This window comes from Mustelus asterias, chromosome 17 (assembly GCF_964213995.1).
Source record: "Mustelus asterias chromosome 17, sMusAst1.hap1.1, whole genome shotgun sequence".
Lineage (NCBI taxonomy): Eukaryota > Metazoa > Chordata > Chondrichthyes > Carcharhiniformes > Triakidae > Mustelus > Mustelus asterias.
Genome location: NC_135817.1, coordinates 62,676,957 through 62,694,788, shown reverse-complemented (window position 1 = coordinate 62,694,788; position 17,832 = coordinate 62,676,957). Strand labels below are relative to the sequence as shown.

At 41.9% G+C, this 17,832-nt stretch overlaps 1 protein-coding gene across 6 annotated transcripts in view; it reads right to left on the bottom strand.

The window, feature by feature from the left end:
* Positions 1-13,638, bottom strand: part of synj1 (synaptojanin 1) — a 114,431-nt gene extending 100,793 nt beyond the window's left edge. For 4 of the 6 annotated variants that reach the window (XM_078232818.1, XM_078232820.1, XM_078232822.1 and 1 more), the window contains exons 1-2: positions 13,535-13,638; positions 12,823-12,965 (exon numbers count right to left, since the gene is read on the bottom strand). In XM_078232818.1, coding sequence (XP_078088944.1) covers positions 12,823-12,952 — 130 coding nt within the window. In that variant the 5' untranslated portion in view covers positions 12,953-12,965; positions 13,535-13,638. The remainder of the gene's footprint in view (positions 1-12,822; positions 12,966-13,534) is intronic. The other 2 variants (XM_078232819.1, XM_078232823.1) reach the window with 1 other exon arrangement.
* Positions 13,639-17,832: the final 4,194 nt, after the last annotated feature.

Here is a 17,832-nt window from a genome sequence, read left to right as displayed (position 1 = left end):
GAAAATCTTAGCAGGTCTGGCAGCATCTGTAAGGAGCAAAAAGAGCTGACCTTGCAAGTCAAGATGACCCTTTGGCAAAGCAGGTCAAAGCAGCTTTGACAAAGGATCATCTGGACTCAAAATATCAGCTCTTTTCTCTCCTTAAAAATCTATGCATGTTATTTATATGGACTTCAAGGGAGAATTTGAAAAAAAATCCTTACAAGAGGCTTAACTAAAGTCAAAACCCTGGGAATTGAAAGCAGATTATTGACCTGGTTAAGAAATTGGCTGAGTGGTAGCAGACAGAGAATGGGGATAATGGGCATGAATCATAATTGGCAGATTTTGATGAGTGGTATCCCACAAGGGGCCTTAAATATTCACCCTATTTATTAGCCATTTAGATAATGAGATGGAAAGCCATACATCTAAATTTGCCATTGACACAAAGATAGATGACATTGTAAGCAGTGTAAATGGAAGCATAATTACAAATAAATATTGTCTAAACGATTCATTAAGTTCATGGGCAAATCTATGGTAAATGGATTTCAATATTGGCATTTGCAAGGTTATTATTTTGGACTTGAAAAACAGACAGAACCGGATACTTTCTTTTAGGTCTAAGCTAAAAAAAAAAATAGTGGTGGTCCAAAGATGCTCAAGGACTCAGGTACAAACATCATTAAAATTTTCTCAACAGGTATATTGTATATACATATTTATATGAGGACAAGAGGGTAGAAGTTCTGCTTCAGTTATACAAAAATCTGGTTAGATGACACGTTGAGTACTGTGAGCAGCTCTGGACAACACACCTCAGGAAGGATATACTGGCCTTGAAGGGAGAGAAACTGAAGATTTACTAGAATGATATCTGGATTCCAAAGATTAAATTGCGAGGATTGACATAAACAATTGTTCTATTTCTTAGAATTTAGAAGGTTTAAAGGGTAATTTGATTGAGGTTATCAATACATTCGGGGAACAGATATGGTGGGTAGAGAGAAACATTTTCTGCTAGTTGATGAATCGAGGACTGAGGGACATTCTCTTGAAAATGCAGCCAGACCTTTAGGAATAAAATTGGATACACTTCTACATGCAAAGAGCAGTGTAATTGATAACAATTGATAACCAACTGTTCATTTTAAATCTGAGATCATATGGAGTCAGGTCGCAGATTAGCCATTATCTCACAATATTGAAACAGGCTCAAAAGGCTCAAATGACTACTTTTGTTCCTATGCTTCTGGATTCAGTAAATTTTATGGCAGCAATTCCATCATAATAACAATCCACGTCACCTAAATTTCACAATTAGAATATGGCCTCAAATCCGTTGGCTCTATCCTTTATATTAGTTGCTTTGTGACTTTTACCTGACTATGGTGGTGTCACGTAAATATCCCACTGAAGACAAAAAGGTCTTAAAATTTATGATAAGGAATCCAAGTGATTATAGCGCTTTTATAATCTGCAGTGAATGCAGATGTTTCTCGGATGGGTAGAAAGTTTGGTTTTCCCTTTGTTTACTTTCTATTACCACATCAAGAATGTGGACCAATGCATTTGTATAAAGTCACCAACTGACCTCTGTGCAATTAGTGCATGCAAATAGGGTAAAGTCCATTTTAATGACAGAACATGACCTTCAAAACTGATTCATAAATCTTTGTGTCAAACTAAATGGCTTGATTTTGTTTGTTAGCAGATCCCTGATATAAAGGGAGTCACTCATGAACACTTATATCTATGCCTTTAAGTGTCAAGAGATGTGCAGTTTTCTCTCCTTTATTTTGTATTAGCTCTGAACTGTAACTAATAGCACTCTATTGATATAAATGACTAAACTGAAATTTCTTTACTACGCAGAAAGGTTGAGAGATGACACAATTCAGATCTTTTAAAAAATTCACAGAAGGGATTGATAATGTGGATATTAGAGCATCAAAAAAATTGCAATCACAGAACATGACTACAAAATTAGCAGCCAACTTTACTCAAAGCATTTAATGCAGTCATATTTTAAAATAAACTGTATGAAAGATTGTTAACAATAAGAATAAATCCACAGATGATTAAATACTTTGAAACATGCTGTTGGGAATATTGATGAGTGGCTGTGGAATGCAGATGGTCACAGTTGATAACTTGGGTCAAAATGTTGGATTCACTCAATTACCCTTGAACACAGGAAAAAAATTTCAGGAAAAAAATCAAAAGCAACTGCTATATTGCCTTGATACGGTTTTCTTGCAGGTCTCGCTACATTTTGTGTGTATCCAGCAGCAGAACAAATTAGCAATCGAGAAATCCTTAAATGAACCAAAACTATTTGCCAGCATCTGACAAAGCGGTCATCCAGACTGAAGTGTTAGTTCTGTTCACTCTTCACAGATGTTGGTGAGATTTTCCAGCAGTTTGTTTTTGTTTCAGATTCCAGCATCCAAGTAATTTACTTTCATCAAAACTATTTGCACTGTGGTAACGCTGATAACATCAGTTATAACACTCAGATATCATTTATAAGATTACCAAACAATATTTTGTGTAGCAAACTGAAACAGCAAGCAATTGATGAACAGGAAGAGAGATATTCCAAGGCAAATAGAAACATAGAAACTGGAAGCAGGAGTGGCCATTTGAGCCTGCTCCGCCATTCATTTTGATCATGGCTGATCATGCAACTCAATATCCTGATCCCCCTTTCCCCCCATATCCCTTTAGTGCCCAGAGCTCTATCTGATTTCTTCTTGAAATCAGACAACATTTTGGTCTCAACTATATTCGATGGTAGTGAATTCAACATATTTCCCACCATCTGGGTGAAGAAATTTCTCCTCACCTCAGTTCTAAAAGGTTTACCCCTTATCCTTTAAATTATGACCATTAGTTCTGGACTCCCCCACCATTGGGGACATTCTTTCTGAATCTACCCAGTCAGAATTTCATAAGTTTCTATGAGATCCCCTCTCACTCTTCTAAACTCCAATGAATATAATGCTAAACGACTTGGTCTCTCCTCATATGACAGACCTGCCATCCCAGGAATCAACCTGGTAAACCTTCGCTGTACTCCCTCTATAGCAAGGACATCCTTCCTCAGATAAGGACACAAAAACTGCACATAATACTCCAGGTGTGGCCTCACCAACGCCCTATACAATTGCAGTAAAACATCCCTAACCCTATACTCAAATCCTCTCACTATGAAGGCCAACATGCCATGTGCCTTCTTTACTGCGTGCTGTACCTGCGCGCTTACTTTCAGCATGTGATGCATGAGGACACCAAGGTCTCACTGAGTATCTACCTCTCTCAATTTACACCCATTCAAGTAATAATCTGTCTTCCTATTATTGTTACCAAAGTGGATAACCTCACATTTATCCACATTATATGGAAACTGCCATGGATATGCCCACACACAAATTATGCTGAAGCATCTCTGCATCTTCCTCACAGCTCACAACTTTGTATTATCACCAAATTTGCAGGTGATATTTTAAGAGGGAACTGAATGTATAATTTGAACAGTTGTTGTTCCTGTGTAACCCCACCAGTCACTGACTGCCAATCAGAAAATGACCTATTTATGCCAACTCTTTGCTTCTGATCAGCTAACCAGCTTTCTACCCATCTCAAGATATTACCTGCAATCCCATATGCTTTAACCTACAAAACAGTCTATTATGTGAGACCTTGTCAAAGATATTATACTGTCAACTACTAGGAATACCTCACAGCTGATTGCAGGGGCTGCTGAACAGCAATGTCAGGTGTTCTGAGAATCATGGTACGGAGTTGAAGTGGAAAGATAAATTTGTCCAATGTACAGGAGAGCTTGGCTCTCATCGAAGCCTTAAGATTCAGCAAAATCATCAGAACAGAAAACACAAACTACACAGTAAGGTCCAAAGGGAACGGGCAGACTTGATGCTCCAGATGCAAGGCATTCCCTCACAACCAAAACCGTTGGTGGCGTCCAAATTATCTTAAAAGCATCAGACTTGGAAATGTAAAACTGTTTATTTTAATAGTGTGCCCAAAAAAAGTACTAACTGTACTCAGCAAGAACCAGGATTGTGAGAAATGCATGATGCTATTTGAGCCTCTCCAGATCATCCACCCTGAGGGCTCCCTCACTGTGATCAAAGTTGTTTATCGGATCTGCAAATTTCCTTCATTTCTTATGTCCCTTCAAACCAATATTTGCAAACTCATTCGGGCTCCGTCACTGCAAAAGAACTAAGGTCAGCCAAGAACCATGCCTGTGCAGAGGACAGCCAGGTCAGAGGTGGTGTCAGACCGAATGATGGTTCCTCTGGGCCTGCTCTCAACCGCTTGTCTGGCAGAGATTTTTTTCCAGGCTCTGACATTCCTGCCTCCTTTCTCTTTTTCGGAATCTTCTCGTCGGCCTTCTGCAGGACGTCAGACTCTTTGGCTAACAGCTGCTGAAGGCGCAGCTAAAAGTGTCCTGCAAGTGGGACAGGCAAGATAAACTACTTCTCAACCTCCAACAATAGGTACACTCTCTCTCACCCTTGCTGTTCCTCCAAGGATAGCAGCAAAAACAGGAAGGAAGGAACCTGTGACTGAAAGAGCAGGCACAGTAAGAAGTCTCACAACACCAGGTTAAAGTCCAAGAGGTTTATTTGGTATCACGAGCTTTCAGAGCGCTGCTCCTTCATCCTGATGGAGAGGCGCTCCAAAAACTCGTGATACCAAATAAACCTCCAACACTGGCATCTCCACATCATGAAGGAGCAGGAGCAGCAAGATTGGGAAAGACTGAATCTGTGATTGGAAGAGCAGCTCTGCCTCTCCGAAGCTCACTGATCCTCCTCCAATCAAACTCTGCAGTCAGTTCCTGCTCACAGTGACTGACAGCAAGTTGCGATGCTTTCTAAGCCCCCCGTTTTGGATGAGCGACAAACATATATTTAAAATGACAAATTTCTGTGATGGATTTCTGACATCAGCATCTAAGGCAGAAATTTCTCATCCCGCTGATATAGGACGTGCAATACAAGGTTATTTAAATGAGACACAGCTGCATGTTAAGTGATAACGAGATAAATAGTTGCTGAATTTCAGCACTCTCATTTATTTGTGTCACAAGTGGGCTTACATTAACACTGCAATGAAGTTACTGTGAAAATCTCCTAGTCGCCACACTCTGGCGCCTGTTCATTCTGACAATTGTAAAATCTTCAGGCTTTTTTAATATTTGCAAGATTTTTTTTAAATATTCATTCACGGGTGTAGGTGCCGCTGGCTAGGCCAGTATAGCGTGACCATCTCAAATTGCTGTTGTTAAGGTGGAGATGAGCCATCTTCTTGAACCATTGCAGTCCACGTGGTACAGATACACCAATAGTGCTGTTAGAAAGGGAGTTGCAGGATTTTGAAACAGCAACAGGAAAGGACGGTGAGAAGGAACAGTGATGATATACTTCCAAGCCAGTAAGATGAGTGGCTTGGAAGGAAACTTGCAGATAGCAGTGTACCTGCTGCCCTTGTCCCAAGGTGGTAGAGGTCATAGGTTTGGAAGGAGGGGCCTTGTGTTACGATCTCAGCTGATGTTACTATTGCACAGTCACACTCTTGGGCGGAATCCTCACTAAAGAGATGTAGATGAACAGAGTCGGAGGGCTATCAATTAATTTTAAACAAAAGTATAAAACAATTGAGAGGGGGAGGGTACCCGTTATTGGAGACTGGCTATTATACAATACTCCTTCACCCCCATCTATATCTTTACAAATGTACACAGATTAATAAGGATTAAGCACGTACCTAAATAGATCTTATACACTAATGTTCTCAGTAAGTACATAGTCATGTAAACCAATAGGCAAATGTGGTCAGATTTAACACATTTTGAAATCAAGTTACAGAAACCACCCAAAACAACTTCTGTGGATTTCTCACCAAGTCCTCCCAGATGCCAACCGGTCTTCCTAGAATTCTGACTTCTTTGAATGTTGCAAAAACCTCCCAAAAATGCAGTCATGGAATCTTCTCCCAAACAAATATTTCTCTCGGATGCCTTCGCCAAGGATCCACTTCCAGAATTTCAATCTCTTCTGTCAGTATTCCTCCTCAGCCTTGGACTGCCACTTGCATTCAAGCTTCCATAGCATCTCTCAGGTATCCAACCATACCAAGGGAACACTTGCTGCTTCACAGGCTGTATTAAGACATCACCAAACTTTCATTTACCTCAAATGTCTGGTTTCTCACCCAGCTGACTTTAAATTTGGTTCTTACTTTTGTCTCTTTTTAGAACACTTTCTCTGCTTTTTGCTTGAATTCTCCTGAACAGGAGGTTGTTCAACTTTTTGTTCTTTGTTCCTTTAATTTAACAGTCTTCCTGAGACATACTTTTTGTCCCTACTTCCAAGTTTCTGGACTTGTGTTCTTTTGGGAAGTCTGTTCCATGCAACTCTCTTGTCCTGCCCAGCTTCTCCAGGGTCCAGCTTACAACTAACTCAAAAAAGTTATTTCCATCTTAGGGTGGCTCCTGACTGCTAAGCAACAACCTAGTTTTTTTTAAAAACCCTGTTTGTTTTCACGTCATAAACCCTCATCACCATGCATGCATCTTAACCAAACTGGAGTCATTAACTTTTTCAAATACAGATCTACAAAATTAAACTTACTTAAAGCCATGTCTTATTTATAATATCCACAAATACTGCTTATTAAAACCTGCTTCCTGACACTTGGTAAACTGCCACAGTGCACCTTGTAAATGGCACACACTGCTGCCACTATGCTTCAGTGATAGAGGGAGTGAATTTTTAAAGTGATGAATGGGTGGCGATAAAGTGACTGCTTGCCCTGGACTGTATCAAGCCTTGTGTTGCTGGAGCAAGTGGAGAGTATTCCATCACGTTCTGCCCTGAGGAACAGTCATATGGATGTGAAACCTTAACTGTTTCTCTTTTCAAAGATGCTGCCAGAGCTGCAGACCTATTCCAGCATTTTCTGTTTTTTATTTCGGCATTCTATCAAACTCCTGACTTGTGCCATGCAGATGGTGGACATGCTTTGGGGAGTCAGGTGGTGAGTTACCGCCTGTAACCTGCACTTGTCATCACAGTGGTTATATGATTAGACCAGTTCAGTTTTTGGACAACAGTAACCCCTGGGAATTGACTGACAGTCAGCAATGGCAATGCTATATTTAAATAAATATTAAATCATATTAAGTGGAATTACAAAATTCAGAATTGTAGGAGTATATACACATCTTCAACTTGCCACAAAGAAAATTAAACAAACAATTCCTCACTGGTACTTTGTTATTAAATAAACGTGTCAAGGCCCACAGTGAATGGCGGCAGGATTATTTTTTTTAATGACCTTAAGGATGTAAGACAAAAAATTATTTCATTCTTTTAGTCAGACAATTAACAAAGCTACAAGCAGAACAGTGTTAAGTGGATTTGCTGGAGATGAAAGATCCAGATTTTACAAATACAACTGCTTATGCCAGCCTGTAAAGATGGTTAACAATGGCATTCAAGGTCTGCATTCTTTACAAAAATAATATTTTTAAAATCATTGGCCCAATAACATTATAATATTTCTTCTGCTTAAACAAACACAATACAAAAAAAGAATGCATTTAACTTTGTACGAGTGTCAGCATTAAATCCATTCAATCCCTGATACGGCAAACACCAAATCCTCCCTAAAATATTCACAGTTATCAGAAATGTCTCTTTCCGTTGTTATTAACTAGCTTCAGAACTGAAGATGATAAATTTCTCCAAAGTCCCATGGTTCCAGTAAAGAGGTATGAAGCATGAAAACAGATCTTAGCATTTGCCCTTCTTACTCTGGTAAGCCAGCTGCATTACTACAAACCTCAATTACGGCAAAAAGAAAATTATACCAATTACTTTAGGAGTCCGGGGATAATGATGCAGCTATACAGGACCCTCGTCAAACCCCACTTGGAGTACTGTGCTCAGTTCTGGTCGCCTCACTATAGGAAGGATGTGGAAAAGATTGAAAGGGTGCAGAGGAGATTTACAAGGACGTTGCCTGGATTGAGTGGCATGCCTTATGAGGATAGGCTGAGGGAGCTCGGTCTTTTCTCCTTGGAGAGACGTAGGATGAGAGGAGACCTAATAGAGGTGTATAAGATGTTGAGAGGCATAGATCGGGTGGACTCTCGGAGGCTTTTTCCCAGGGTGGAAATGTCTGCTACGAGAGGACACAGGTTTAAGGTGCTGGGGGGTAGGTACAGGGGAGATGTTAGGGGTAAGTTTTTCACACAGAGGGTGGTGGGCGAGTGGAATCGGCTGCTGTCAGTGGTGGTGGAGGCGAACTCAATAGGGTCTTTTAAGAGACTCATGGATGAGTACATGGAACTTAATAGGATGGAGGGTTATAGGTAGGTCTAGAAGGTAGGGATGTGTTCGGCACAACTTGTGGGCCGAAGGGCCTGTTTGTGCTGTAGTTTTTCTATGTTTCTACTCATTTTGTTCTGTAGAAATAAAAGTGAAACATTTGTCACTGGAGAGGAGAAGGACTTAAAGCCAGCTCAGACATGAAGGGCCAAATGACTGGTTTTGTAAAGGGGGAAAGCAGGAATATGCTGTAAAGTATTTCCAAATCAAAGGTTTGTCCACATTAACGCCTCCAAATTGAATTTGAAACCACACAAATCCTCAGATTGACTGTGCCCAGAGTAAAGCTCCATTTTACTTCAGGTAGAAACAAAGAATTTCTGCATCAATAATAGGCTCAGGAAAAGATCAATTATTCTTGAGATCAGCATTTATTTATTCCCACAGTGACAACCCAAGCTAACAATATACTTGAATAAATACTCAAAAGCATAGAATAATCACAGCACTGAAGAAGGATATTGTGCTTGTACTGACTCTTAAATAAAAGTTACCCATTTGTAACTTTCTTTATAACTTTCCCCATAATCCAGCAAATGTTTTCTTTCCAAGTATTTATCCCATTCCTCTTTGAAGATTGTTTATTCTTCCAAGCAGTGCATTCCAGATCTAGCCAAAGATGTGTGGGTTAGGTTGATTGGCTAAGCTAAACTTGCCCCTTAGTGTCAGGGGTACCAGCAGGGTAACTAAGTGAGGTTACGGGGAAAGGGTCTGGGTGGGATTGTTGTCGGTGCAGACTTGTTGGGCCGAATAGCCTCCTACTGCTCTGTAGGGGATTCTATGATCCTATGTCTTAAAAAAAAACAGTTTCTGCATGTTTCCTCTGGTTCTTTTGCCGATCACCTTAAATCGGTGTCCTATGATTTATAGAATCCCTACAGTACAGAAGGAGGCCATTCGGCCCATCGAGTCTGCACTGACCACAACCCCACATATTTACCCTGATAATCCTGACACTAGGGTCAATTTAGCATGGCCAATCAACCTAACCCGCACATCTCTGGACTGTGGGAGAAAATCGGAGCACCCGGAGGAAACCCACAGAGACACTAGGAGAATGTACAAACACCACACAGACAGTGACCAGAGGCCAGAATTGAACCCGGGTCCCTGGCGCTGTGAGGCAGCAGTGCTAACCACCGTGCCACCGTGATTACTGACTCTTCGGCCACGGAAACAATTTCTCCTTATCAAAACCCTTCCAGATTTCGAACGCTTCTATTAAATCTCCCGAACTAAAACAGAAAATATTGGAAAATTTTGGCACGACTGACAGCATCCGTCGAGAGAGAACACAGCTAACATTGCGAGGCTGGATGACCCTCCTCTGAACTGTGCCCACTGTTAGGCAAACTAGCCATTTCTCTAGTCTCGTCACAAAACTGAAGACCTTTATTTCTAGTACATCTACACCACAAGCCCTTGATAACATTCCCAAATTCTGATGCCCAAAACTGGCCACAACACTGCAGCTGGGGTCTGCCCAGCCTTATATAAAAGGCTAAGTCTAACTTACTTGTTTCTATACACAGTGCCTCTAATTATAAAGCCAAGACTCTGTATGCCTTGTTAAACAACCATCACAACTTGTCCTGCTGCCTCTGGGGACTTATGTAGTTTTGCCCCCAGGTCCCTCTGTCCTGCACCCTTTTAAAAATTGTATCATTTAGTTTATATTGCCTCTCATTCTTTCTAACAAAACAAACCACTTCACACTTCCTTACGGCTTTATAAAGTCTTCATATGTTGAAGTAAGGTGGGAGGGGAAATATTTTTCCAAATAAGTGGTCGCTCATTTAAGACAGATGAGGATAATTTTTTTCTCTCAGTGGGTCATGACTTTCTGGAATTCTCTTCCTCAAAAGACAGTAAAATTAGAGTATGAATATTTTTAAGGAAGTGCTAGATAGATTTTTGACCAAGGGAGGTGAAAGATTATCTGGGTATGCAGGAATGTGGGATTGAAGTTACAAGATCAGCTATGCTCTAAATGAACAGTGGAAGAGGCTCCATGGGTTGAGGGGGCTTTTCCTGCTCCAAATTCTTATGTTCGTAATTCTAACAACAGCACAATTTTTTTTTCCAATAAAACCTTGTTCACCCAAGGACTATGCTGTACTCAGAACACAACCAATGGGCACATGTGTTCTCTAAAGCTTTTCTACTTAATCATCAGTAATGCGTCTTGACGCCAAATTCAAAATAGCCACAGCTCACAACTATAAATCGAAAATGTATTTCTGAAACGGTTTACCCAAGTCACATCATAACAGATATTAATTACACAAGTTGAAGAAGTTCTCCATATTGCGCAAGGGGAATTGGGTTCTAACTCAGACTTCCCAGTTACAGTTTTTATAACCCTGTCACATATCCAGGTTGAATCAGGAATGAGTCATTGGCTCTTTGCATCCGCAGTGCTGTTCAAGAATCACTTACTGTGGGATGAGATGGCATCAATTTCACCTGAATCCATTCCATTTCCTTCCTCCTCCAGCCACCCATTCCCACCCACCCATATCCAACTCAGAATTCAAGCGGTGATAAAACTAATCACTTAGAGTAACAATGTAGAACTGAAATTGTGTTTATATGAAGTCATTTATACTGGTGTACTAATCAAAATCTGATCCTTCCAATCATAAACTAACATGGCCTTCTGACACCATTCCAGAGTGTGCCTACTTTGAACACCATTAGCTTCTGCTTCCCAAATAGAAACTTAAGTTTTCATTGCAATAACCAAAACAGTTCAAAATAAACGTCTCAGATTGTACATTAAAGAACCATCCCGAGTTACTATCCATTATTCATTTTTTCCCCCATAAGAACACAACAGGTTCCTACAGCGTGCTTTATCAGTACAACCAACAATTACCCAAACCATCTGTACACAGTGCAAGCAGCAATTAAGAAACTGCAAATGCTACAATTCTGAAATTACACTATAGGTGAAGAGCGAAGAGGTAATTTCATGTTTATGTTTGGATTGAAACTCTTTAATCCCTACTCAAAGCATGAATTTATCAGTATTATTTTCAGAGGGCTATTTCTAATACACAATGTATATAAGTCCAAAAGTAACCCATTTTAAGGAGGCAGCCTTAATATAATGTAAAAGTCTACTGAACTAAATATGAGCATTCTAAACACTAAGATTGCTATTTGTGTTAATTAGACACTTGATAATCTATGGAGCCCATTAGTCACAGGAGGCTGATGAACCTGATGTGTATTTCCTAAATTCTCTACTTCTAGGCCGCTGCATCAACAGCAGCACTGCTTTTTATTAATTTCTAAAAGCCTCCATTTGGATTTGGTTTATAGAAGATGTCACAATATTTTCATCCACAGTGCGATTGAGAGTGTGAGTGTGTCAAGTTCCCAATCTCAGCTATGCCATCAGGACTATGTACCATTAACAGATTAGACACCTTGCTACAGCTACAGATAAACCCAGGATGTTTGCGTACATTTTAAAAAGGGTAATAAATATCAGAAGGGGAAATGCAACTGTCAACTTCAGCCCCAGGTGAAATGATAGGGCTGGGGTAAGGGTGGCATTCAAACGTTATGCCTACTTTGATATGCATGATGTGGAGATGCCGGCATTGGACTGGGGTGGGCACAGTAAGAAGTCTCACAACACCAGGTTAAAGTCCAACTGGTTTATTTGGGAGCAAGGGCTCCGAAAGCTTGTGCTACCAAATAAACCTGTTGGACTTTAACCTGGTGTTGTGAGACTTCTTACTGTGGCACAGTGGCTAGCACTGCTGCCTCACAGCGCCAGGGACCCGGGTTCAATTCTGGGCTTGGGTGACTCTGTGTGTGGAATCTGCACGTTCTCCCTGTGCCTGCGTGGGTTTCCTCCAGATGCTCTGGTTTCCTCCCACATTCCAAAAGATGTACTGGTTAGGTGCATTGGCCATGCTAAATTCTCCCTCAGTGTACCTGAACAGGCGCTGGAGTGTGGCGACCAGGGGATTTTCACAGTAACTTCATTGCAGTCTTAATGTAAGCCTACTTGTGACACTAATAAATCAACTTTTTTGATATGCAGAGAGATTTATATAAAAGAATCTTGTCTGAAGTATTATTTATATGGCTTTGGAAATCTATTTATCAACAGGAATAAAATCGCATACAAGGGGGATAGAGGCTGCATGCATGGTCTGAAAGAATTGAAAAATTATTAACGCACCTATCAATATTCTGGGAAGACAAAGTGCATCTGAGCATTTTAAGTCATTATAAGTTGAAGTCTCATGAAAGACTAGAAGACAACTTCAAAGTTATTCACAACAATCACCAAGGGAAAAAATAAAGCCAGCAATCAAGATATGGTTGAGCCCTATTTCCTGGGTGTCAATAATTCCCCCGAAACGGGAAGGAAGCCGTATTTATTACTTACAGAGAACAGCCACAGCTCCAGACTCGAACAGCAGACAGTCCTCCCGGTTTCGGGTTTCCACTACCACACTGTAAGGACTGGGTGGTGGATCCAGTTTGTGATAGACACGATATCCTTTGCTGAATGCCATCTTCCCTAATACCCTGCGGGCGGGAGATAAGCTCACATATCAGACCAGACTTGCATCTGACTGTCAACGACATGCAGACATTGCCCCCACCGCATTGTAAGGTCAAGTCTTCATTGACTTAAAGCAGCCATGTAAAGACAGGCTGTGCCGTTTGGTGCTTTATCGTTCGACAACAACAGAAAAAGAAATGATTTTGAAACAAGTCACGTCCTCTCCCCACCCCACAATTAAAATGAGGCACATTAAATATTAATAGGGTTCCTTAAAAAAATAATCTACTAAATCTCATTGTCAAGAGGGGGTAGGGGGAAAAAATCAGTGGTCAATGAGATTGATCAAAATGCATTTCAAAAAGGGGGATTATCAGCCGACATAATGCAACAGCACAAATCCTAGGGGAGTGGGATGGGCGGCTGAAGGAGCCTCTCCCTTCTTCCCCCCGATTGCTCCTGCTGTCTTTAAGGCCTGTCAGAGTGACAGAGAGCCACCCCCAGGGCAGGCAGGCAGGCCAGGAGCTAACACTCAGCGGCAGAGCCGGTGCTGAGGACCACTTCATCCCCTCCCTGCATGTAAATAACAAACCTGAGACTTCGATGCTGCAAATGGCCGGGCAGCTCAAGCCTTCCCCCCTCCCCACCGCCGCACTCCCTTCACCAGCAGCAGCGCCTCAGCTTCCACCCTCCCTCACTCACTCCCTCTCTCCGCCACCCTGCCGCTCCTGACGCCACTTCCTTGGTAACCGAACCCCCTCTGTCAATCAATCCCAGGGCCCCGCCCCCTCCCTGTGTGACGTTGTCTCCGGTGCAGCAGGTAACAATCTTGGGCAGCATGTTGTTGGTTGCTGGGACTGTCACTGTGGTATGATAGAAGGGGGAGTCAGTTTTCAAGTGTCACATTTATTAGTGTCGCAAGTTGGCTTACATTAACACTGTACTGAAGGTACTGTGAAAATCAAATCTGTGGGATGGTTAAAATTTATAAAGTTAAAGTTTATTTATTAGTGTCACAAGTAGGTTTACATTAACACTGCAATGAAGTTACTGTGAAAATCACCTAGGATGAGCTGGGAAACATCTTTAAAAAAAAAAATTGGTCATGAACAAAGTTTTGATTTGATTTATTATTGTCACATGTATTGGGATACAGTAAAAAGTATTGTTTCTTGCGTGCTATACAAAGAATACCATTCCTGGAGTACGAGGAGGAGAAGGAAAGGAGAGGTTTTTTAAAAGTTTATCTATTAGTATCACAAGTACCTTAACAGTGCACTCAAGGTATTGTGAAAATCTGTAAAATGTGCTGAGAAATGTCTGTTTTAAAATTTGGTCATGAATAAAGATTTGATTTGATTTATTATTATTGAGATGTGCAGACAAAATATACCATTCATAGAGTACATGGGGAGAAGGAAAGGAGAGTTTTTTAAAAATTTATTAGTGTCACAAGTAGGTTTACATTAACACTGCATTGAAGTTACTGTGAAAATCCCCTAGTTACTACACTCCGGTGCCTTTTCAGGTACACTGAGGGAGAATTTAGTTAGCATGGCCATCACCTAACCAGCACATCTTTCGGACCATGGGAGAAAACCAGAGCACCCAGAGGTAACCCATGCACACATGGGGAGAACATGCAGACTTCGCACAGAGTGACCCAAGTCCGGAATCAGGTCCCTGGCGCTGTGAGGCAGCAGTGCTAACCACTATGCCACCATGACACCCACAGAGAGGGTGCAGAATATAGTGTTGCAGTTACAGATAGGGCGTAGAGAAAGGTCATAGAAACCCTACAGTGCAGAAGGAGGCCATTCGGCCCATCGAGTCTGCACCGACCACAATCCCACCCAGGCCCTACCCCCACACATTTACCCGCTAATCCCTCTAACCTACGCATCTCAGGACTCTAAGGGACAATTTTTAACCTGGCCAATCAACCTAACCCGCACATCTTTGGACTGTGGGAGGAAACCGGAGCACCCGGAGGAAACCCACGCAGACACAAGGAGAATGTGCAAACTCCACACAGACAGTGACCCGAGCCGGGAATCGAACCCGGGACCCTGGAGCTATGAAGCAGCAGTGCTAACCACTGTGCTACCGTGCCGCCCAAAGATGTACAGGTTAGGTTGATTGGCTGTACTAAATTGCCCCTTACTGTCACGGTGGCACAGTGGTTAGCACTGCTGCCTCACATTGCCCAGGACCTGGGTTTGATTCCCAGCTTGGGCCATTGTGCGGAGTCTGCACATTGTCCCCTTGTCTGCATGGATTTCCTCTGAGTGCCCCGTTTTCTCCCACAATCCGAAAGATGTGCATTGGCCATGCTAAATTCTCCGAACAGATGCCGGAGTGTGGTGACTCGGGGATGGATTTTCACAGTAACTTCATTGCAGTGTTAATGTGGGTCTGCTTGTGACACTAATAATAAATAAAATAATAAATAAAGAGAGGGATTAGCAAGGTAAATACATGGGGTTACGAGGATATGACCTGGGTGGGATTGTTGTCGGTGCAGGCTCAATGGCTGAATGGCCTCCTTCTGCACTGTAGGGATTCGATGATTCTAACTCACAAGCTGTTTGTTTGGCTGCAAGCCAATTTATCCTGTTTTTGTTGTATCCTTTTTTGTTTCTTTACCCAAGAATTATAAGACTGGGGAACTCACTAACTCAAGAAGAAATTGAGCTAAATCATCAGATGCATTTAAGACAAACTAGAGGCATTTGAGAGAGAGTTCAACAGAAAGTTATACAGCGAGGGTTCAATGACGATGAGATTGAAGAAACTTAAATGGAGCATAAGTCCCAACTTGACCAGTTTATAAGTTCATAGGATATAGGAGCAGAATTAGGCCATTCAGCCCATCGTGTCTGCTCCACCATTCGATCATGGCTGATATGCTCCTCATCCCCATTTCCCTGCCTTCTCCCCATAACCCTTCAACCCATTACCACTTAAAAATCTGTCTAACTCCTCCTTAAATTTACTCACTGTCCCAGCATCCACCGCACTTTGGGGCAGTGAATTCCACAGATTCACAACCCTTCTGCTCCATGTCTACTTTATCCATACCTTTTGTATACCTCAATTTGATCTCCCCTCATTCTTCTAAATTCCAGAGAATATAGGCCTAAACTGTTCAATCTCTCTTCATACGACAAACCCCTCATCTCTGGAATCAATCTAGTGAACCTCCTCTCAACTGCCTCCAATGCCACTACATCTTTCCTCAATAAGGGGACCACAATTGTGCAGGTTGAATGACCTTTTTCATACTGTAGACACAATGTAATATCTGATCCAGTGGTAAATTTCCATCCACATTTCCATGAATATCTAGTGTATTATCATGAAGTTATTAATCCAGAAACTCATCTAATGTTCTGGGGACCCGGGTTCAAATCTCGCCAAGGCAGGTGGTGGAATTTGAATTCAATAAAAAAAATCTGGATTTAAGAATCTACTGATGACCATGAAACCATTGTCGGAAAAACCCATCTGGTGCACTAATGTCCTTTAGGGAAGGAAATTTGCCATTCTCACCTGGTCTGGCCTACATCTCACTACAGAGTGTGGAGATCATAGAAATCATAGAAACCCTACAGTGCAGAAGGAGGCCATTCGGCCCATCGAGTCTGCACCGACCACAATCCCACCCAGGCCCTACCCCCACATATTTACCCGCTAATCCCTCTAACCTACGCATCCCAGGACTCTAAGGGGCAATTTTTAACCTGGCCAATCAACCTAACCCGCACATCTTTGGACTGTGGGAGGAAACCGGAGCACCCGGAGTAAACCCACGCAGACACGAGGAGAATGTGCAAACTCCACACAGACAGTGACCCGAGCCGGGAATCGAACCCAGGACCCTGGAGCTGTGAAGCAGCAGTGCTAACCACTGTGCTACCGTGCCGGCGTTGGACTCGGGTAGGCACAGTAATGACTCACCTGATGAAGGGGCAGCGCTCCAAAAGCTCATGCTACCAAATAAACCTGTTGGACTTTAACCTGGTGTTGTGAGACTTCTTACTGTGTCACTCCAGAGCCAGAGCAATGTGGTTGACTCTCAACTGCCCTCCAAGGACAACTGGGGATGGGCAATAAATGCGGGCCCCGTCCCACGAATGAATTAAAACAAAATTGAAGATGGCGGTAGATAGATGATTGATAGGCAAGGGAATCAAAGATTATCAGGGGTAGATGGGGATGTAGAACCTGAAACACAAACGGATCAGCATGATCTTATCAAATAGCAGAGCAGGCTCGAGGGGCCAAGTGGTCTATTTCTGCTCCTGTTTCATATGTTCATATCACCATGTCCCGAAACTGCTTCTGTATTGACAAAATATAAACTTGCCAAGTTCATTATAACCAAACTATGAGGAAACTAAGCAAAAAATACAGCTGGTCTTCCTGGCAGCCGATTTTCGCAAATCTGGCAAATTTACGTTGAGGGTGCGAGCGGATGCAAAAGACCCATATATGGGAAAAGCATTTGAAGCATCCCTCTAATGGCAATATCAGGCAGCTGCAGTTAGGTGAAGGAGGTAATGTCCAGCCCACTTCATGTTAAATATTCAGGAAAAGTGAAACTGAGAATTACGACAAATGATTAAGATCAAGAAGATTATTGGCGGTCAAATGTATTTTATAAACAGGTTTTGCCAACCACCAGCAGCAGAAATCCTGAGAGATTTGACTGCAGTTTACACTTGGCAATACTAGATCTAGGTCAGGAACTGAGAGCGCTCGCATGGGTCAAAGTACAAAGGCAGTACATAATTCATGATTCATCAGCATTGCTGAATTCTCTGTGACGAGTGACAGATTTCACAAGTGCTTAAAGACAACATTGTTCTCTCTCAATCAATGCCTCTG